A 17,185-nucleotide genomic window follows, 5' to 3' on the forward strand; every position below is an offset into this window, starting at 1 on the left:
CGATGAAAAAAAACGTCCGTTGCGATCGGTACGTGCTTCGAGACTGAGCAGCAGATTTTTCCAAAAATTTCGATTATTGTTCTCTCGAAGATTTTTTTATCTCACGTTTCCACGAGGCAGGGTCACGTTAAACAAACAAAAATGAATAATTTGGAAAAATGTAAATTAAAAAAAAAAAACATGTAGAAAAGAATGAATTTTTTTTTTTAGTAAAAAAACGTAAAAAATGCAAAAATAATTGATATTGAGCGAGTTTGTTGATAATTTTCTGGGACCTCTCTTATGGTTGCCGGAATAATGATTTTTTCGTAGTTTCTGTGGTCGTTTGGTAACGGCAGTCCGTGGATGAGTGCCGTTGCCGGTAACTCGTTGATTGAGGGGCAAACGCTTGCGTCCGCCGTCGGATTTTCTACGAGCAACAATGTCGATGCTTTTGGAGTCTCCTCGATCGTAAATAAGTTCGGTGGATCTGCAGGATCGATTATCATTTTCATCGAGACGTGGGCAAAGGTTATGCGCTGTTGGGAGAGAATTCCGTAATGAGAGGATCCTGGTCGATAAGTTACCGACGGAGGATTTGAGCGAAGACATTTATTTTTGGGGGTTGTGCAAGCATTTATTTTCACTGAATATCTGCTCACCATCGGAGCTCCTCCTCGTCTCGTCTTCGAAAATATTATTGAACAGCCACGCGCAACAGAAACAGGGCAAGCAAACGACGCTCAAAAAGTTTGTCGAAAATTTTGTAAAATGGTCCGTTATGGGCAACGATATTTTTCTCGAGGTTGGAATTTCATTATTTCTCGCTGACGCTGCTTATTGTGCAGCGTTACACAAATGCTTGAGCACAATTTTTAGGATTTTAATAGCGAGCCGAGAATTTGCTTTTTTCTTATTCATGCAGCTCAGAAAAATAGCTACTGAGCTGTTAAATTTATTTGTTATTCTGTGATATTGGCTTTCGAGTTAACATTTTGTCGCGGATAAACGTCAATGAGACGAAAAAAGTTGAAGGGCGGTCGCACTTTTTCAGGTTGTTCCTTCATTCCAAAAGAGGAATTTGAATTTGAGCCCAGCCGGAGCGCTGGCTCCGTTGGTAAAAAATAGTCTCGACGCGATTTCCGCGATCCTAGAAAGTGCAGCGGTCGGAGGTGCGCGGGGTTCGACGGTTGCTTGGCTACGGAGTCAGCCCGAGCGGATATGTCACTCTTTCAGTGCGGGGCGTGCAGTGGGGGAATGAACAAGTGTTCCAAAGATGGCGTCGCATCGGGAGTCGTCCGTTGAAGCGACGCAATCCTCGCGTTGAAAATTCTTTTTTTTTTCCTATTACTTTGCAACGCTTTCCAATTGCTTGACAAGTGAATATCAATAAAAAACACAGCATCAGTGTAAAAAAGCCCGAAATAAAGGGCGTTATTGGAGGGCCCAAATGACATGGGCATTTGCAGCAGAAGACACTTTCTACTGACAATATGCAGTCTCCAACTCGTGAGTGTGCATTCCAATAAGTTGAACTAAAAAAAATTCATTAAAAAAACTTGAAAATAAAGGGAAATCCTTAATCGGCCTGAGAATAGTTTTCATTGGTGGAAATCGGTTTATATAGGATCCCGTTTAAATAAGGAAGTTGCAAAATAAAGCATCAAAAATTCTCCAAATATAGTGGATTGCATAAAAAAATAATTGTGCTACTATAGAAAAATAACAGATTTTCGATATTTTCATTTTTATGCCTCGACTCAGGTGCGCGTTCGTTTTTTCTTATCGCAGCCTCCGATAACGGATAAGCCGGAAGGGTTTTTCCCACGAATTTTCCTAGTTTTTTTTTTCCCTTCATTATCGTCATTATCATTAGTCACAAAACTATAAATAATCGTGGCGAAGCTCTGACTTTACGTAACTTAATTTTGAGTGATTTCAACATCATATGACGACGCGCACGAATTCAAATTTTTTTTCGTTCAATTTTCTCTTTTCTTTCTCCTTTATTTAATTTTTTCCCATTCTCATAGCATTTTTCCGGAATTCCTGTGGCACAATATAATGTAGGCCACTAATTACACCATCCTCTGTGTGCCTGCTCACTCCACCGTGAACTCTCTCATATTTCCTGCGAGCAACAAAACGAGAGTATAATCGTTTTGCGGAGACGATCTTCTTGCTTCTTCAGCTTTTTTATTGCCCTCCGACAATTCCACGTCAATTAAACTAGAGTATTTTAGACTGCAGGCCAATTGAGATGAATTGAGAACGTTTTATCTCTGTCTTGTGAACAGAATGAAAATGCAGAAGTTTTTTAATCGTTTGATCATTCAAGTTTTTGTTTTTATTTTTCATTTTGTTTATTGTTTTACTAATTTTTATTTTTTTGTATTTTCATGATTTTTTTTCTCTTCTCATTCGTGGATAATTGATTGAAAATGGTCGATTTTGTGATGGATTAATTAACGTTGATTTTGCTCACGCAGATAACTACCATCGAACGCCAAATCTTCGACTTTTTGGGGTTTATGTGGGCCCCGATACTGGCCAATTTTTTCAACATCATTTTCGTCATACTAGGATTTTTTGGGGCCTTTCAGTACAGGCCTAAATACATAATATCGGTAAAAATACCAACCGTTTCGACTGCGTTTGCTTTAATGAATATTTATTCTATGATTTTTGATGGCTTTTTTGAATTTCAGTACTGCGTTTGGAACACTCTCTGGCTGGGATGGAACGTTTTTACAATATGCTTCTACCTCGACGTTGGCACACTGGATAAGGTGAAATTGACATTTTTATTTTATCGTAATACCTTCGAGTAATCGAATTTGAATTTTGATCAAAATATCTAAAAAGATGGAGTGCAAATTTTTGAGCATTTGGAACGATCCTCAAGACATTTTTGGGCCTCGACGTTACTTCTAGCGAGTCTAATTCAATTCAAGAACATTTCTGTAAAGTTTTAGACCATTTGAGACCACCAAAGTCTCTAAAAATGGGACGATGCTTGAGAGCTCATTTGAATTTACGGTTCCAGGAGAGCGACCTCCTGAGTTTTCGAACGGGCAGCTATTCGTGGTGGGAATCGAACGGTCCCGGTTGCAAAATAGTTAACGAGATAACAGAGCCTGAGATTTATAGATCGAGGCCGAACGCAACGGACTGCATTCTCCGCTACGAGGTCATCGAGGTCATGCACGCATCGACCCAATGTATTTTGGGAGTAAGTTAAAAATAAGGAAAGAAAAAAACAAAATATGGAAAAATAGAGAAAAAATGGAGTTCAAACGACTCGAAAATTCGGTTCTAAAATTCCAATTGTTTTTTTAGCTCATGGCCGTCGTCGGTGGAATTTGTTTGAGCCGAGTTTTTTTGGAGGAAGACGACAGCTGTGAGTATATTTAGTTCCCCTTTGTTTTCACATTTCTTTATTAACAATTAAAACAAAAAATGAATTAAGAAACACTTTATTCGCGCAAATTTCATGGGTGCTTGGTCATTAATGATTTCATTCATCGACGAACAGCCAAAACGTCTGCTCACGGTTTTAGAATTCAAAAAAATTGAGTTTCCAAACTCTCGTGTACGAGTACAGTCTCTTGGGTCATTCGAGTTTCTGGAAATTATAAAATTACTTTAAAACTAATCGATTCTATAATCTCCGATATAAACGGGATAAAAATGTTAAGCGAGTTGTCGGTTGCAGTTGATTTCATTGGTGGATTTGATCCTCCATTTTGGTAAGTTTTATATCAAAATTCGCAAAAAATCAAAGACAAGTCTCGTAATGGCATGAAGGAATGGCTTTTATCGCGATCATCAGAACGATCCAGAAACTGTAAATGTCTTGAAAAATGTAATTTTTCTTTCATTTTTATTTTTTGTTAGTACGTTGCATTTTGTCGCATTGATGTTATTCGATATTCTCGAATGTATTTATCGTCGCGTTCCGAAAATTCCGAACGAGCCAAGTGCCTCGACAATTCGATGCACCGCGGATTTCTAAATTCTTCGGGGCCCGAAAAACACTCTAAAATTCTCAAAAGCACGGCTTCCAAAATGCCTAATTTCCATCAACGTCTAAAATTCTTCTAAAATTCGGCGAAACGAATTCCTAAATTACAAAAACGTCCAAAGTACCTCTAAACGGTCTGAAATAATTCTAAAATAATTCTAAAACGTCGAAAATCATTGTAAAATGCCCAAAAACTCGTAAAATCTTGAAAATACTTAAAAAAATGGGGAAAAAAGTTGAAAAGCTGCTCAAATGGTCGTTCATCAACTAATCTTCACGTAGCTTAATAACGAATGAAATAAATGTGAAGGAAAGCTAATTTGAAGGACGAATATTGAGGAGCCCAATGGGGGATTAAAGAATGAAATATTTGCAGTTGACTTTGTGGGAGGCGACGACTTTGGTCTGGCTGGTCACACGCCATTGCATCCAATGTATGTTAGCTACTCGGCACTTCCGCCACCCGTCTATCCCACCATTAATTCCAACAAAAGTTTGAACCGTTCGGAACAATCGTTCGTGAAAAATGACGATGGAACGATCGACTCGTCACTGACGACGACGAGCGTGAATCGTAGCTCGATTAGCCGCCAATACGAAAGGTCGAATAGGACGTACGAGGACGCGAATATATTGACGAGGTCGTTGTCGCCCTGCGAGGAATACGATTATTTCGATAGCGAGTCACCATTTTCGCGTAAAATTCATCTCGAGATGAGCAAAAAAGTGCAAAATTCAACGTCCTCCCGTTACAGTCCTGTCCTTTCGCCAAAAATGCGTCGGGCTCGTTACGCCAAATCGCGGGCTCCAATTTCCAAAAGCTCGGCGAGCAAGCGACGCGTTTTCACCGACTACGTTCGCGAACAACCTTTAAGATCTTTCTACTCCGATCCGCGATTGTCTCGGGATGTTACGAGCGACGATAGCGTCCCACGAGCCACCAGGGACGGCAGACCTTTGTCCATGTGCGCTAATAATTACTGAATAAATCGAGGCTTTCAGATTTTCTTCAAAAATCCAACATTTTCATTCACAAAATACCTTATTTCGACGCTTCTCTTATTTTTTTACGAGCAGGCACGTGGCCTGCTCCGAATCCGAGTTTTTCGTCAAATTTTTCAAAACAAAAACACTCGAGATTTTAGAAATTTTCCAAAATTTCCTCCTTTGTAAGAATTTTTTTTTTTTTTTTTGTCTCTTCACGCTCTTTTCCATTTCGCATTCGCTACCAAATTTATTCGAGTGGTGCTCAAGCTTCGATAAAGAGACTTTTTTCCTGCCCAACGACTGCCAATATTTCATCGCGTTTACACGAATGAAAAACGAATTTTAGTCACATTTTTCAATAATCTTGCGATTTACATAAGAATATTTTTACATTTATCTTTCCAAGTGTCACCAAAATTTCGTTTCCATCTTTTTTTTTCATTTTCTATCCTCTAGTACCTTAAGATTATCTCGCGCCAAGACGAATTAGTACTTAAACGAGCTACCCAATTCGTTCTTCAGTCTGCACAAAAATTCAGATTCTCGTTAATTCGTTTTTACCTCCCTTTTTCAATCGATTTTTTTTTTTTTTCATTTGCAATTTTACCAAAAATCAAACAATAAAAATAAAAACATCAAGTTTTTCTCTGTGATACGCAGGACTGCGTCGTGTGACGAAACATAATTTGACTTTACGTTGAAATTTGCACGCTGTAGATCGAGGATTTTAAATCCTTCATTTATTATCATCATTTGTTATTATTATTATTATTATTATTATTATTATTATTATTAGAGTTATCATTTAGTCTAGGCATGGATTTGATTTATTTATCACGTGTGACGAATATGCATTTTTGTAACGAAAATGTTTTCCATCTCGCTCACCTATCATTTAATTTTTGTTTTTTGTTTTTTTTTTTTTCGTTTTATTTATCGTAGTATTCACTGTAATAATCACTTTTCGTGGATGTGAGTGCGTGTGTGAGTGTGCCTTTCAACAGTATTTTATTCGTCACGATACTAATTTGTTAAGAGCACAAACAGTCGATGAAATGCCACTGAAATGATTATAATTATTTAAAAAAATTAATTATTAACAAATGAAATGTTTATTGAATGAATTTAGCTGTTTTTCATGAAACTTGCACTCGTTTGATGTTGATTTACAACAATAATGATAATAATCATTTCGTACCAGTGTCTGAAGTGAATTCGATCACGTATTTCGTCACTAATGATCGTTTTTTGTTTAATTTATTTTTTCATCATTTATAAATTGCATGGTAGATTAATTGGTTGTTTTGTGTGTGTGTGTGTGTGTGTGTGTGTGTGTGTGTGTGTTTAGGCGAGTAGTGATTAGAAGAAAATTTATCGAACGAAGATGAAATGAAATTTATGACAATGATGATTTTTTAGTGGGACCGAATGTTTTTGGTTCGACGTTCGATAAGTTTGGATTGAAAGGTCTTTCGGTTTGTACGACTGTCGCTAAAGTGGCACTATTTATAGTACTTTTTAAGAGATCTATTTGGACGAATGATTTGATAAAATTTAGTGTTAATTAGATCGTTGAACGGTCTCTTTTGTTCTAATTTGGTGGATAATTTTGATGGCAAATGAAAATAAAGTTGCAATTGCGCAAACACACTACTTGCTTGCTTCATTTATTTGATTGTTTTATCGTTAACCCCTTTCCTCTTCTTTCTCTCTATTTTTTTCTCTTTCTGGTTAACATTCGGTGCCTTTTTATTTCCTGCCTCGGGTTCGCCGTGGGTTATTTGTTTTTCTTCGGTTGACTAATTTCCTACAGTTTTTATCGAATTTCGGTGGTTTTTGAGTCGATTTTATTATTGAATAATTGGCGAATGAATTTGAAGAGAAATAAAAGTGGCTCTGAAACGAATATTTGGAGGAAAGAACCAATGAGAATGAGGCTTTCTTTTTAATTTGACAGTACCAACTAAGAAACGGAAAAAGCAGCCGCGACCGCTGTACAGCATCGAGTACTCGCAGCCGGAAATGCCAGTCCAAGATGACAGCAGCGTCTCCCCGAAGCCGATGACCCCGAGGCGGGTAAAGAGGCGCTCCGTCATATCGCGGGACGGTACGAGGCGCTCCAGTCGCCGGAGCTCGCTGCGGCAGTCCCGCCGGAAAAATCCTGTCAACAGAATAATCGAGCAGCAGGAAAGTCTGTACGCGAACACGGTGCCAATGGCGGTCGGGCTGACAGGCCCGGGCGTGACAACCATCTCGCAGACGACCCTCAACTACGACAGGATCTCGAGCACCTGGGACCGCGACAGGAACGCTAATTGGCAGCCGGAAGCTGTCAACATGACAGTCTCGTCCCCGACCCTCTGGAGCCCGGATCCGAACTACTCCAACACCGCGAGCTTCCCACCCAGCAGTGACAACAACAATCCAAACACTTGGATGACAGCTGTCAACAACGTGTCGACTAGAAATTTGACCGACAATTGGCAGAACAGCGAACTCAGCCCGATGCAATGGCAAGGCCAGAGCAACCCCACCTTCCAACAGACCAGCACTCAGAGCCTCAACGGCGATGACATGGAGGACCTCTATGGCAATCGACCTCCGAGCGCACGCTCCAGCTACAGCAACTATCACGGCGTCCGGGCCACTCCGCAAGTCCCAACGAGAACTGACGTCGTCCGACAAAGCCAACGCCAGTTCGTCCTCAGCGGCGGCCCGCCCGCTTATCAAGACACTGTCATTTGACAGGCCACCTCGTGAATCTTCTGGTTTCTGCCAATTGACACTGCCCAGCGGTCCGGCTACGAAATTTGACAGCCGCCATCTTTAACGACGGATTTCAAATTAACGAAAATGTTTTTCTCAAATTCGCTCAACAACTCCGGACCGTCGAACTCCATTCGCCCCTGTCGATAATCGCTTTTACCCATTTTTCACTGATTTTTACAAAATTTCTTTTGACCTCGGTTCACGAACGCTCGGCTTCGAGCATCCAGCGGCAGCTGCGAATCAGCAGACCGGAGAGGCTGTCAAATCTCGTTCCCCCCGCTGTCAATAACCGCCCCCGACCGAAAGAGTTCGTACACATCCGGCGTCCCGGGACGAGAGGCCCACAAAAATATCATTGCAACCATAAAAAGTGGACTCTCGTCCCCATCCCTCCGGATATTCGACTGAACTACAGAGCTTTACTTAAACATATAGATAACGAGGAATAATTTGAGTTGGACCTCGAGGAAAAGAGCGCGGCGTTTTCTCTTCCTCTTTCCACTGGTCCACAATTTTAAGTACGTCGTAGAATTACTCGAAAAATGAGACGATCATTGAACTAGACTTAGGGGAGAAACACATCAAAAAGTAAAGTAAGAAAATCTCACGATCTCCATTTAAACAATACGTCTAATCAAAATCATTTTGTAAATATTGCCTCATCGCGTTGATTCATCGAAAATAATCGTTTGCTCTCGATGCCAATCACGTTTTTCGACACGCCCCACTTTCTCATCCTCACAAACGGGTAATTTCTTAATTAACTGCAAACAATGAACAATTTTAACGAGTAGATCATTATCGTTAAGTCTTCCAGTGCAAATAATCGTGATCAGCTCGATAAGCGAAACGCGAGCGACGATTTATTCCACGTAGTTTTTAATCTTAAGGTAGATCATGACCGAACGATCGTATTTTATAGTTGTCTAAAATTCTATCGATTTTTACTTCATCACTTTAAACTCATGACAGAGTTATTTATTCGAAATTGTAAATACATTTTTACAACTTATCTTTTCGCGACGAAATTTCACTCGTCCCTGGCGGAAACACTCTCGTTTTTTATCTTTAAAATCGCATTAGAGAAGGCTTTTTGAGAAACGTGTTTTTTCACACTTCCTAAAAATATAGAAATTCGCAATTTTTCGGCTCTTTACAGGCTCGTATGGAAGGGAAATGTGTGGAAATGAAAAAATTGTGTGTACGTCGTACGCAGCTGAGAAATTTCGAGAATCATTGAGCGTAAACCGTGTCCAAATGAGAATTTCTCAGATGAAAAAAGTGTTTTTGTACTCTCGATATATCCCGAGGCTGAGTAATTTTCGTTCAGCCTGAAAAAAATCCTCAAAATTCGATACGCGTCTCAGTCGAAATTTCAAGACTCTCTCAAGACCATCGTTTCGCGCACGAACTACCTTAAGGCGTTCTCAGTCATGCCCAACTGCAATGAGACTGGAGATGCTTGTGATTCTGCACCAGAATGCAGCGTGTTTTTTCAGCTCGCTCTCGACTCGTAGTTTTTCACTAAAAGCTGATTAAACCGACAAGTTTCGTAGTGAAATTTAGGTCTAATTAATTTTAATGAGGAATTGTAACGGTAGTTTTTAGTGACAGGAGGATCAGCGAGGAATAGCGACGTGAGAACCAAAGTATTAAATATCTGTAGTCGTAACGAGCTTCGATATTTTTTGTTTTTAGTTTCTATCGAGCTCTAAGATACGTAAAATAAGCTTCGAATATGACGAACGATTTTATACTTGACAGTTTTATACGAAAATACACGAACGAATGAACGTTCGAAGGAACCTTCGCTCCGTTGGCTACCGAACTATTGTATCGTCGAGCAACAATAAGACAATAAATAATTATTATAATCCAACGTATCTGTTGAACAACTCGAAGAATAATGTGAAAAAAGCATCTCGGCCAGCTCGAGCGAGCAGTTTTTGTATCTTTACAACTTTTTCTCCCAGGGGAATAAAAAATTGTAATTTAGCGGTGAAAAATAGGAAAGTGTAATTTCGAGGCTGATTCGCGCATGCTCTCCGAGCGGAGCAGCTTCGACGTGCAGTTACGTGTGCACCTCGCGCTGACCGTGAGTATCGTAACTCCCAGCTAGTTCTAGTCGTCGAGAGACGCTCCCCGCGAGCCCCAACCCCGTGCGAGTGAGGCGAGAAAACGAGTGTACGAAAAGCAGGCCTCAGAACGCGATTACTTTTAAGCTCGATCAGCTCTTCGAGCCAGGGCGATTCGACCGAACAGTTTTTTATCGACCCCTTGAACCCCCTCGACGAAAATGTTGAGAGAGTCGATCGCTCAGACTGCAAGATTCATTAAGCTCTCAAAAACGCCCTCCAGTGCTCTCAGAAGACTTCACTCCTCCGGCAAGGTAAATGCAAACGTTTTGCTAACGAAAGTCTCGAAAAAGTTGGTCAGGCTCTGGCTCGAGGTCACCTTCGAAGAAAATCCGAAAATTCGCCTCGTCAACTTCGCCAGAAATGAGCCTGAATGAAGAAAACTATTGATTGACGTGAGCCCGACGAAATGCGTCCACGTGGGCGATGGCAGTGACCGGATTTCGGGGACGGAAATACCCTCGGCACACCGGCCTATTTGGCGGCTCGACTAGACATTGGGGGGAGCGAAGAAAGCGAAAAAAGTCTCGAATTTAAAAATTTTGTCCCTTTTTTCACTTTTGTCGTGAATTTTTTTTTCATTCGGCTATTTAATTGTCAAATTTCGGAGTAAAAAATAAAAATTGAAGAAAATTGTATCAATTTGGAAAAAGAAATCTAATCGATTTCTCTCTTTTGAATTTCCTCCCCTTCGGCCTTGCACACTCGAGGCTTCGGCTTACGAATTAAGCCGTTTCCCATTTTTCCTCCGAGACATCGACGATCAATATTTTCGGGAGCAACCCCTGGCAACGTTCGTTGAGGCGCCCCCTTAACTCGGCAATCACTCGTTTTGTGCTTTGCCGGCGCTCGAGCCCTTCGGAACCACGTGCTTTTTGCGGAGAAGCTTCCGAACGTGGGCCGAAGCTCGGAGGGATGAAAAAAGTCGATGAAAAGTAAAAATTTCGTAAAGTCGTTCCAAACGCTGTTTTCGGCTGGTTTCGCGACTTCAATTCCAATGATTTTCGTGAATATTCACTGGGAACGACGGCAAAGAATGTGCTGTAAAAAAAAATTGTTTTCTCCGATGAAAATGTTGAAAAAAAAATGTTATTCTAATTAAAAAATGTTGACTCAATTTTTAATGTTAAAAAAGAAAATTTTTTGCTGATTTTTCAAATGATTTTTACAAATTTTTGGAAATAAAATAATTAACAAAAGCTTATTCTTTTACAGAAACGATCCGGAATACACGCGTCGAAAAAAATTTGCCCAACGAAATTTTATCAGGATGCACCAATCGGCTCGTCGGACCCGAGGAATTCGCAGACTCGGTACAATCCCAAGGGCGTTTATTTATGCCAAACATAATTATGCTAATTGGGTTAAGAGGCAGAGAAACTTGAAAAGTCTCGGGAAATGGACGCTCGGACGCGAAAATTTGCACAGTCCGTTTACAATCTCGCTTGCACAATGTTTGTTTACCAGTTTTCATGAGTTCGAACACACGTGAATGGTGACAAGTTGAAAATGACTGACTTGGTTGTTCGCCAGCGAATATTTTACCAGCGAACGAAAAATTGCGAGCCACTTTTTTAACGTTTAGCATCTCGATTTATGAATTTTATTCATTTTGGGGGGATTAAATACTCGGATTTTTATGAAACAACGAAAATTCTTTTTTTTGAAAATAAAAATACGAAAAGTTTGTCTAATTCGCTGAAATAATTATATCTTGCAGCGAATACAGCTTCATTCACGACAGCCACTACATGTAGTGAGTACCATGCGAAAAATGTTGCATGGAAATTCCACTGTCGAATTGTCGATTCGATTCATCCAATTTGATTAATCGTACGAATTATTTTTGCTCGTATTTAAAATGGTTTTTTTTGGATTATTATTTTTATGAATTTTTACGAGTCACTGGCATCGTTGCAACGCTCTTTAAATACTGAAGTCTGTGGGACAAGAAACTAATCGGTTCTGTCATTTCATCAGGAAATTTCTTTATCAATGGCCTGCTGCCTGAGAATCCGACAATCGAGTTTGGCTGGTGGAGGCTCGAGCGAGAGAAAACTCAACAAAAATCAGACCTCGAAGAAACTTGAATCTTTAAATTGCGACCAAAATTGAATCTCAAGCAAAATGAATTTTTCATTCGAATTAAATCACCACCAAAATAGAATCGTGACGAAATTTCAATCTGAACAAAAATTGATTTTTCAGTTCTATCAAACCTCCACCAACATAAAATCGTGACCAAATTTTAATCTCAACCAAAATTAAATTATTATCAAAATTGAATCTCCACCAACATAAAATCGTGACCAAATTTTTCTCTCAACAAAAATTATTATTTTATTGAATTTAAATCTCAAACAAAATCGAATCTCAGCCAGCCAAACCGATTTTATCGATTCTCTTGAAATTCACGAAATCACCAAAATACCGAGACTCCATTGGCTGCTCGAGATTCGAGGTTTCCTGAGATATTTTGTCTGTAAAAAAAAACTGTGTTGATTTTGATCGTTTCGTGACGATCCTGGTGACTTTTTTTTTCGTCAAATCTTTATTATTCAGCAGCAACTATGAATTGATTGGCTAACGTCACAATTTTCATTCAAATCTTACTTCACGCCTGTAGTTTTATTCAACCCCAAAGACCAGTATGCCAAATGACATGTTTTATAATTATAATCGTTACAATTATTCGTCACGTATCATTGTAATAAGAAGCACATTGTTGCATCCACGTTTTAGATGTTATTTGTTACTTTACAAGTGGTTTCGAAGCGCTGTCGTAGGCTGGAGCATTTATGGGTAATTAAGTTCGAAAGCCAAAGTTGTTTTATCAGTTGAGAAAGAAAGAAATCGTCGGGATCATCGTTGACATGATTTTTATAATGATTTTTACGTGTGAGTAGGTAGAGCGCATGCAGAAAATGTATAAATTAGTGACGTAGTCAGAAAAATTTATTAAGCACGATTTTTAAGGTAAAAATCGAGGATTTAGTGATCGAGTGATATTTTTTCAGTACGAAGGACCAGGATCATTCGAGCAATGCCGAGGACGTCATGTTCGACATGTTCAAGAACGAAGAAAGTGGGCTTTTGCCTGTCGGCAAATTTCTCGCTGTAGGTTCAATTTTTTTCCAACCCAATCTCGGCATTAATTGGTCTCGAATTTTTTCGGGTCCTTAATAAAATGGGGATTCTCTATTCAGGCACTGCGAACGACCGGACTGAGGAAAAACGATCCTCGGCTTCAGGAACTCACTGACAATCTGAAACAAGAACACGCCAAAACTGGTGGCCACGAAGCTGTTTCGCACGAGACACAGAAATTGGATCGTGAGCAATTTAGAAGGTGGGCACGAAAAGTCACTCACGAAAGTTCATTTTTTTTCACAATTATTCAAAATAATTAATGATTTTACTAATAATTAAAAAAATTCTTATTTCTTTAAATTAAATTAATTAATTTTGTTGATTAATTAACATTGTTTATTATCTTCAACTTATATTTATAATTAAATGGATACATTGAATTTAATTAATAAAAAAATAAATAAAAAGATTATAATTAACAAAAATGAATAATATAATTTTAATTGTAGTGAATAATTATTAATTATACTTAATTATTAAAATAATTTTCCTGTTTTTATTCATTGACGTTTGAGATTCGATTGATTGATTTTCTCACGAGATTTTCTCAAATCAAGTGATCGATGAAAATTGATAAAATGTTTTTTTTTTTATTGCAGAATAATTGCTCCGAATTTAGTGTTAATTTCTCGAGCATTCAGACATCAGTTCATAATCCCTGATTGGGCTGGTTTCACCAGGCATATTGAGGATTTTTATTGGAAATGCAAGTCCAATACCGAGGGAAAAGTTGCCTCGTACATACCTCAATTAGCACGGATGAATCCCGATTATTGGGGCGTCTCAGTTTGCACGATCGATGGACAGCGATTCAGTATCGGCGATACCACCATTCCATTCACGCTACAAAGCTGCAGCAAACCTCTCACTTATGCAATTGCACTTGAGAGACTCGGCCAAGAGGTTGTTCATCAATATGTCGGTCAAGAACCTTCTGGACGAAATTTTAATGAACTCGTACTCGATTATAATAGTAAGATTTAACGAAAATTATTTTTTTCGTCGTTCCATCGTTAAACTCAATAATTTGTTATTTTTTCGCTCATTGATCATTCAATTAAATAAATTGACTAATGAATTCAATTCACATTGAGTAATTAAATGCATTCAATCATTTTATTTCGTTTAATTAATCAAATAATTAAATTTGACATGACGAATAGACTGAATCAAGTAATTCATATTTTTCATTAAAGAAAATAATTAATTTTTATTTTCATTAAAAGTAGTTTTTGATTTTCAGTAAAATTAATAAATACTCATAATGAGAAAAAATATTTAAAAATTTAAGGAATTCAAAGGAAAAAATAGAAAAGAATTGAATGATTAAATTTTATAAATAAAATTACTCAATTCAGTCAATTCCTTCGTACAATTTAATTCAAAACTCATTCGATTGGGCCAGTCCAATCGATAATTGAAATTTTAACAATCCAATAATTTTTTTTTTGCTAATCGAACGAATGGCGAATTAATTGATGAAATTTACTTCATTTAGTGATAAAATTATGTGTAAAAAATTGTAAAATTAAGCAATCGATGAATTATTTGGCTGACGAGATAAAAATAATAAAAAGATTTTTTTCTTTACGTTTTTTTTTAAGAAAAGCCACACAATCCAATGATAAATGCTGGAGCAATACTGATAATATCACTGCTGAAGACTCTGGTGAAACCGGAAATGACGTTAGCCGAAAAATTTGATTTTACGATGAATTATTTCAAACGTCTGGCCGGCGGTGAAAATATGGGCTTCAACAACGCAGTTTTCCTGTCGGAGAGGGAAGCAGCTGACCGTAATTATGCTCTGGGATTTTACATGAGGGAACACAAGTGCTACCCCGAAAAAACGAATTTACGTGAAGTGATGGATCTGTATTTCCAGGCACGTGAAATTAAAACCGATTTTCTCAAATGGGAAAACGTTGAATTAAAATTTGTTCACTTGTCAGGGAAAAATAAGAAATTATTCTCATCCATTTTTCGTGTTTCTTTCGTAACAGTGCTGCTCAATGGAAGCTCACTGTGACACGATGTCGGTGATGGCTGCGACGTTGGCCAACGGAGGAATTTGTCCAATAACTGAGGAAAAAGTTTTGAAGCCCGACGGCGTTCGCGACGTTCTGAGCCTCATGCACAGCTGTGGAATGTACGATTACAGTGGTCAATTCGCCTTCAAAGTGAGCCGTTTTATAAAACCCTATTAAAATATCAAAATTCACCATTTTTTGACGAGTTTTTAAAACGATTTTTCTATTTCTCAAACTCAAGGTTGGAATCCCCGCTAAATCTGGCGTTTCCGGTTGTCTTCTCGTCGTGATTCCCAACGTCATGGGCATTTGCACGTGGGCGCCGCCCCTCGACCCTCTCGGCAACTCGTGCAAAGGCGTTCAGTTCTGCGAGGAGCTCGTCAACGAGTTCAATTTTCACAGGTCGATTTTAACATGAAAAAACCAACAAAATTGAAAGAAAAAATAATGAAAATGGAAAAAATGAGAAACGATCATTCGAGAAGTACTATTTTAATTTTAAAGTTAAATTTTATCGCAGATACGATAACTTGAAGCATGCCACGCACAAGAAAGATCCGAGAAGACACAAGTACGAGACGAAGGGACTCTCGATCGTGAACCTTTTATTCAGTGCCGCGAGTGGTGACGTAACGGCGATGAGGAGGTAAACACAAAGTGTAATAAAGATTTTAGACTCGATTTTACTTTCATTTTTGACTTTTTCCTATTTTTTTTCCCACTGGTTTATTCAGTTGTGAATTTATATTCGTTTGGATGCTTGATGCAGGCATCGATTGAGCGGTATGGACATGACGTTATCGGATTACGATGGACGTACAGCTCTGCACTTGGCAGCGAGCGAAGGCCATCTGGACTGCGTCGAATTTCTCATCGAGCACTGTGGCGTACCTGACGATCCGAAGGACAGGTAAAGCTCCCATGCGCTGGCTCTGGCGAGGCTGGAAAGGGTGCAGGAAATTGAGAAAAATCGAAATTTCTTCGTTTTAAATTCGGACAAAAGTGGGAATTTTCAAACCGCTGTAGCTCCGGTCCGGGCGGAGTGGCTGAGGTCGATAACGGGAGTTTTGGAACGCTCTCGGTCTGCCTCGAAGAATGCCGCTTCTTGGAACGCGTTATCTCGATTTTTGTGGGACTGAGGGCCCCTCGAATGCGCCGAAATGATCCGAATTTTTGTCCCCTCCAAAATTCGGCTTCCAATGACATTCCGGTGTACTTCCAGGTGGGGAAATCTGCCGGTCGACGAGGCGAGGACCTTCGGACACGCCCAGGTCGTCGAATACCTGAACAATTTGGCCGAGGCCCGAAAGACTGAACGAATGAACAAAGAAAATCGAGAGGCTGCCAACAGCGACAATAAAAAAGACATTAAAAATGGCTCGAGCGAGGAGGGGGCTCGGGAAGCGGCGCAGAAAAATCCCCCGATCGCGGACCAACCGCCGCTCCCGTAATTTTCAATTTCCCGACAGAACTCCGAGAACTGTAAAACAGCCGATCCGAAAAACCGTTCATTCTTCGAACTCCACGTTCGCATCTTCGTTGCTGGAAAACGGAGAAATAAATCATGTCAATTGCATAAATATGCTTGAACCGATCCCAACCAAAAATGGCGATCCGAAAACGAAAGACAATAATAAATATATTTCAAGAGAAATGTGATACCAAAGGATTCTCAAAATTGCAATGAAATCTTGTTAATTACCTTGATAGTCAATAAAATGTTCTCTGAGTTAAAAAATCCCACGGCCCATTCATTGATCAGCCTTTGACGATCACCCGAATCGTGAATTTCCTGAATTTTCATTTTTTCTTTACGAAACTCTCGAATTTTTCTCCAAAATGATTTTACTGCAATTTTCAAAAGTTCTCAATCCCCTAACAGCGAAGCAGGAATCACGAGGCAACAATAATGAAAAAAACATAGCAAAAGCGATATTGATGCTCTCGATTGAAAATTAATGCAGTCGGGAATATCCGATCAACGATAAATATACGCATGCAAGAGGCTAAAAGTTATCGCTCCAACATTGATCTGTGTCCAATGACCTTGGATTTTCCGACACGTGCTACGTCTACGATTCATTCAAAATATTATTTGCCACAAACTAATG

At 39.1% G+C, this 17,185-nt stretch overlaps 2 protein-coding genes and 1 long non-coding RNA gene across 6 annotated transcripts; 2 read left to right on the forward strand and 1 right to left on the reverse strand.

Moving 5' to 3' along the window:
* Positions 1-932: 932 nt before the first annotated feature.
* NKAIN (Sodium/potassium-transporting ATPase subunit beta-1-interacting protein) lies at positions 933-9,638 on the forward strand. Of its 2 annotated transcripts, none has more exons than XM_043432846.1 (6): positions 933-1,488; positions 2,469-2,606; positions 2,688-2,768; positions 3,026-3,211; positions 3,319-3,379; positions 6,948-9,638. In XM_043432846.1, the coding sequence occupies exons 1-6, from the start codon at positions 1,435-1,437 to the stop codon at positions 7,733-7,735; spliced, it is 1,308 nt and encodes a 435-aa protein (XP_043288781.1). In that variant the 5' UTR covers positions 933-1,434; the 3' UTR covers positions 7,736-9,638. The 2 variants fall into 2 exon arrangements, with proteins under 2 accessions (XP_043288781.1, XP_043288782.1); XM_043432847.1 differs by lacking the exon at positions 6,948-9,638 and adding an exon at positions 4,380-6,643 and having other exon boundaries at positions 1,118-1,488.
* A 131-nt stretch (positions 9,639-9,769) lies between these two features.
* Positions 9,770-16,812, forward strand: GLS (Glutaminase). 3 transcript variants are annotated; one of them, XM_043432842.1, is made up of 12 exons: positions 9,770-10,148; positions 11,110-11,207; positions 11,615-11,650; positions 12,912-13,011; positions 13,101-13,243; positions 13,644-14,017; positions 14,649-14,929; positions 15,048-15,224; positions 15,316-15,476; positions 15,595-15,720; positions 15,844-15,984; positions 16,297-16,812. In XM_043432842.1, exons 1-12 carry the CDS (start codon positions 10,056-10,058, stop codon positions 16,523-16,525), a joined length of 1,959 nt encoding a protein of 652 aa, XP_043288777.1. In that variant the 5' UTR covers positions 9,770-10,055; the 3' UTR covers positions 16,526-16,812. The 3 variants fall into 3 exon arrangements, with proteins under 3 accessions (XP_043288777.1, XP_043288778.1, XP_043288779.1); XM_043432843.1 differs by lacking the exon at positions 11,615-11,650; XM_043432844.1 differs by lacking the exons at positions 9,770-10,148; positions 11,110-11,207; positions 11,615-11,650 and adding an exon at positions 11,709-11,727.
* Positions 15,756-16,321, reverse strand: LOC122418561 (uncharacterized). Its single transcript, XR_006262528.1, has 2 exons — positions 16,093-16,321; positions 15,756-16,015 (listed from the first exon to the last, which is right to left on the reverse strand). It is a non-coding gene; the product is annotated as an uncharacterized lncRNA (long non-coding RNA).
* Positions 16,813-17,185: the final 373 nt, after the last annotated feature.

Source organism: Venturia canescens, chromosome 11 (assembly GCF_019457755.1).
Source record: "Venturia canescens isolate UGA chromosome 11, ASM1945775v1, whole genome shotgun sequence".
NCBI lineage: Eukaryota > Metazoa > Arthropoda > Insecta > Hymenoptera > Ichneumonidae > Venturia > Venturia canescens.

What these genes read in the sequence shown, in the direction of transcription:
- NKAIN (XM_043432846.1), top strand. Translation starts at nt 1,435, where the DNA reads ATGGGCATTTGCAGCAGAAGACACTTTCTACTGACAATATGCAGTCTC. An exon ending in CAATATGCAGTCTCCAACTC is followed by an intron (nt 1,489 to 2,468) that starts GTGAGTGTGCAT and finishes TTGCTCACGCAG; the next exon opens with ATAACTACCATCGAACGCCA. An exon ending in ACGTTGGCACACTGGATAAG is followed by an intron (nt 2,769 to 3,025) that starts GTGAAATTGACA and finishes TTACGGTTCCAG; the next exon opens with GAGAGCGACCTCCTGAGTTT.
- GLS (XM_043432842.1), top strand. Translation starts at nt 10,056, where the DNA reads ATGTTGAGAGAGTCGATCGCTCAGACTGCAAGATTCATTAAGCTCTCA. An exon ending in CCGAGGAATTCGCAGACTCG is followed by an intron (nt 11,208 to 11,614) that starts GTACAATCCCAA and finishes TATATCTTGCAG; the next exon opens with CGAATACAGCTTCATTCACG. An exon ending in ACTCGTACTCGATTATAATA is followed by an intron (nt 14,018 to 14,648) that starts GTAAGATTTAAC and finishes TTTTTTTTTAAG; the next exon opens with AAAAGCCACACAATCCAATG.